Source organism: Magallana gigas, chromosome 4 (assembly GCF_963853765.1).
Source record: "Magallana gigas chromosome 4, xbMagGiga1.1, whole genome shotgun sequence".
NCBI lineage: Eukaryota > Metazoa > Mollusca > Bivalvia > Ostreida > Ostreidae > Magallana > Magallana gigas.
In genome coordinates, this window is record NC_088856.1 from 37,377,692 (window position 1) to 37,381,914 (window position 4,223).

Consider the following 4,223-nt stretch of genomic DNA (forward strand, 5'->3'; position numbering starts at 1 on the left):
TTTCTACGCAAAAAGTCCCCCCCCCCCCCCGATGCTACGTGCGTGTGCTGTTAAATCTTGCATCACATACATTTACACTTTTGTTTACACACATCTATAGCACGCGTATCACAGTCACTCCGGGTCCCTTTCATGCAAATAAATTACTTTTTATTCAAGGTAAGAGGTCATACAACCAGGAAGTAAATTACACAAGTCTCGTATACTCTCATTCAAATCTCATGATCAGGGCGTCATCCACCCGATTATGGCTGAAATAACTTAAAGGTCACATTGATATGCACGGTAAGTAACAACAAGTTTATCGATGTTTAATGATGTTAAAACGTTGGCATATGTATACATACATTCGCTTGCCTAAATATTGGATATCGTTTACGGTTATTAATTTGATCAACAATGGACAATATTTACTGAACCGAAAGTAGCGGCCTTTTTAAAACATAGGGACATGCATATTCTCGAACTAGCCCTCATTGACCCATATATTTGCCCATTTTTTTTTTTTACAAAAAGTGTATACTTTTAATCAATTGTATATTTAATTAATACATAATTTGTATACTATAAACCAAATGACCTGTGTCATAAACTAACCGTGCAACCTTCAAACGCAACACAATTGCAGGATACGTTTCCCTCTGGATCCACGCATGATTAAGTGCCTTGCTATAAATAAAATATATTAAATTTCTGTTCAGCACCAGGTATATATATATACCTAGCCAGAGAAGAAAAGTTGGTAATGAATGAATAAATAAATACCTTAACTTCCTTTTAATTGATTGCATTTTCCTAATTTCAGATGGCATTATCTGAATCACAAATCCCACCAGACGCCCAGCATTACTTGGTGTGTGGCACTGAAGACTGTGAGAAGAACTGCAAGTTTTACTGCAATGACTGTCACCTACCAATGTGTGAACAATGCCGAGATGAACATCAGAAAAATCAGAAAACCAAGAACCATGAATTGGTCCCTTATAAACAACGCAAACGACAACTTCCTGTAGAGAAATGCAAAATCCACCCCACAAAAGAAATGGTTATTCTCTGCGAGGAATGTCAAATACCACTTTGTTACAAATGTACAACCACAAAAGAACATTGCGGTCATGTGTTTACCGATCTAGAAATGGTCTTTGATGAAAAAGTTTCGCTATGTCAAGAAGAAATTGCCAAAATTAGAAATTATTTCGAACCAACTTCTCAAGATTTGAAAAAGGATATTGCTGGTGATGTCAAAGAAATAAAGAAGATCATGGAATGTTTAAAAACATCAATGAAGGCTGAAGCTGAGGCTGTGAAAAAGCTGATAAACACAGTCACATCAAATAATACAGAACAAGTCAACAAAATAGAACAGTCATTATTAGAAACATTATACGGCCAAAACCAAAATATTGATGATTATATCAATTATCTCAATGATTTAATCAAAACATTTTATGGTTACCTATCCCCTTCAAACATAGAACAATTAACATTTGCTCTCAATTCAGAAAACTTGATCATAAGACCCATACCAGAGACATCAAAACCAGTCCTACCCGTATTTACTGCAGGTCAACACAGCAAGGAAGATGTTGCCAAACTACTGGGTAGATTAACCGTTCCTAACACTAAACCAGTGAACAGAAAAATAAAGCCAATGGAGACTGCCTCTACACAGTTGAAACCTACAGGGAAACAGAGGAAAAAAGACAGAGAGAAATCTGACGTGAAACAAACACTGTCTCTGTCTTCCTCTGTCACCAAGGTCAGGACGTACACAGTACCAGGTGTTAATGGTGTATATCATATATCACTGGGTAAATCAGGCAGACTCTGGGTCAGTAATGATTTTGGTAACCTTGTCCAAACAGATCTACAAGGGAATCAGTTACAAAAGATACAAGCCAGTGGTGAATATGGCTTCCACACTGTCACACAGGACGGGGATCTGATATATGCTGACAAACAAAACAAAGTCATCAATAGGATAACACCAGATAACACAATCACCGAATTCATTAAAACAGGAGACTGGAAACCACTCAGTATACACTCCTCCCACATCAACGGGGACATACTGGTGGGGATGGATAAGGATAGCAAGGCTAAAGTCACCAGATACAACAAGACAGGCAAAGAAATACAGAACATACAGAGGGACAACAAAGGACAGGGACTGCATAGTGATCCACACTACATCACAGAAAACATCAATGGTGATGTCTGTGTATCAGACTATAGAAAACACGCTGTAGTGGTGGTGGATAAATCAGGACAACACAGGTTCTCCTACAGAGGTCAGAGGTCAGAGGTCAGAGTTTGGTCCCTATGGAATATGTACTGATGTACTCGGTCACATCCTGGTGTGTGATGGTTTCAGTAAAACAGTTCATCTTCTGGATCAGTACGGTCAGTTCTTGTCTCTACTACGTACAGAACAACAAGGGGTAAAGTATCCCCGTAGTGTATTTGTGGATGATGAGAACAATCTCTGGGTGGGACAATGCCTCACCAACACAGTGGCAGTGTACAAGTATCTGCAGTAAACATTGCATATCCATACAATATTAAATTGCATGTATGTACTGTGTGTATGTTGTGAGACAATGTAACAACAACACAGTGATAGTGTACAATGACTGGTATGTACAGTGTACGTTGGAGTATATACCATTCATGTAAACATGTGTATGCTAATTCGTAAATATATAGAATAATTTCATCGATGAAGAGTTATAGTTATTATATATATATATATATATATATATATATATATATATATATATATATATATATATATATATATATATATATATATATATATATATATATATATATGGCATACATTGATTATCAAAAAAAAAAGGGGGGGGGGGTATTCAAGAAATATATTCAATAAGTAACTTACTACGTCAACTCAATAAGCCTGGATTTTCTAGTGGAGGGAGGGGTATCCCCTTCCCCGGTAGACATTTGATACTTCCCTCCGTCGAGATCCGTGCATGCAAGATCGAGGGATTTTTCATTTGTTATAGTTTAGCCTTTACTGATGTGAGAGTTATTTCCCTTTAAGATTTTTTAAAAGGGGGGAAGGGGGGTGGAGGACAAGTTACGCTTTCCAAAGTAGGCGAAATTGTGTACAAAATGAGCACATATCGTGCCACTAAGAATTATGTGTATAAGATAGATGAATGTATCGGGCGTGGTGCCACTGGCGGTGTATACAAAGGTGTACACAAGGTAAACTATGTTCCTTGACTCTCATTTTCCTGAGTTTTTGGATTCGGCGTTGTTTTTTCTCATCAATTGCCAATTGTTCATACACTTTAAAATGATTGGATTCAAATATTGAAGTTGCTCTTTTTAGACAATATCAATCTTTAAGAAGAGCTTTGTATAAATAAATATTAAATAGAAAATCCAAATTTGAAAGCATGTTGGTATGTGTTTAGAAAAACAGATTTTTTTGGTGAAAACAGGATATCTCAGGGCCTAAAATTCTACCAAAGAAGTTCAGGAAATATGTTAAAGCAATTTCTGAGATAAGAATTATTTATGAAAAATGAAAAATTTCGTTAGACGATATTTTTCAAATATATGGATAAAATTTACAAGATATATACATGTATATCAGTAGGGAAAACTCATATGTAGCCTGTTTCTGGGTTACCCATAATGCTCCGCAAATTAGCATTGTGGGTAGTTCAGGGAAACAGGCTATCACGATGGCAAAAACCAATTTTCAACAATCAAACTTTATAACGTGATTTGAATTAGGAAGGATCACATCAATACAATATGAAATATTTGTATAAATAATTAGACACAATTTATTTGTATGTTGATAAGACGATAAAAATTACAACATGCCAGTGTATAATTTTTTTACCCAACAAATATAGACCCCAAATACGCTCCCGTGTCCATCTGGTGACGGTAACTTTTAAAATGCTAATCTGAATTATAAGATTTCAGTGATATTTAAATTTTGTTGTTTTTTTTTACCCCAATATGTGTCAGTTGTATTCCATATTGGTTACGTGTTGACAGCATAGACAATCTTTAAGTAGCCGAGTGTTACACAAATAAGGCAAAGAAAACTCAATACAAACAGACAAACCAGCCGCAATGACATATAAACGAAATATTGTAGTTACTGAATAGAACTCAAGGTGGTATGGTCATATGTTGATATTAATGTGAATTAGAGTGCACTATAATTGAAATAC

At 35.8% G+C, this 4,223-nt stretch overlaps 1 protein-coding gene across 1 annotated transcript; it reads left to right on the plus strand.

Moving 5' to 3' along the window:
* The first annotated feature begins 218 nt into the window (after nucleotides 1–218).
* On the plus strand, nucleotides 219–2,512 carry LOC136274277 (tripartite motif-containing protein 5-like). The gene is made up of 2 exons (XM_066080723.1): nucleotides 219–285; nucleotides 806–2,512. The coding sequence occupies exon 2, from the start codon at nucleotides 806–808 to the stop codon at nucleotides 2,336–2,338; it is 1,533 nt and encodes a 510-aa protein (XP_065936795.1). The 5' UTR covers nucleotides 219–285; the 3' UTR covers nucleotides 2,339–2,512.
* The last annotated feature ends 1,711 nt before the right edge of the window (nucleotides 2,513–4,223 follow it).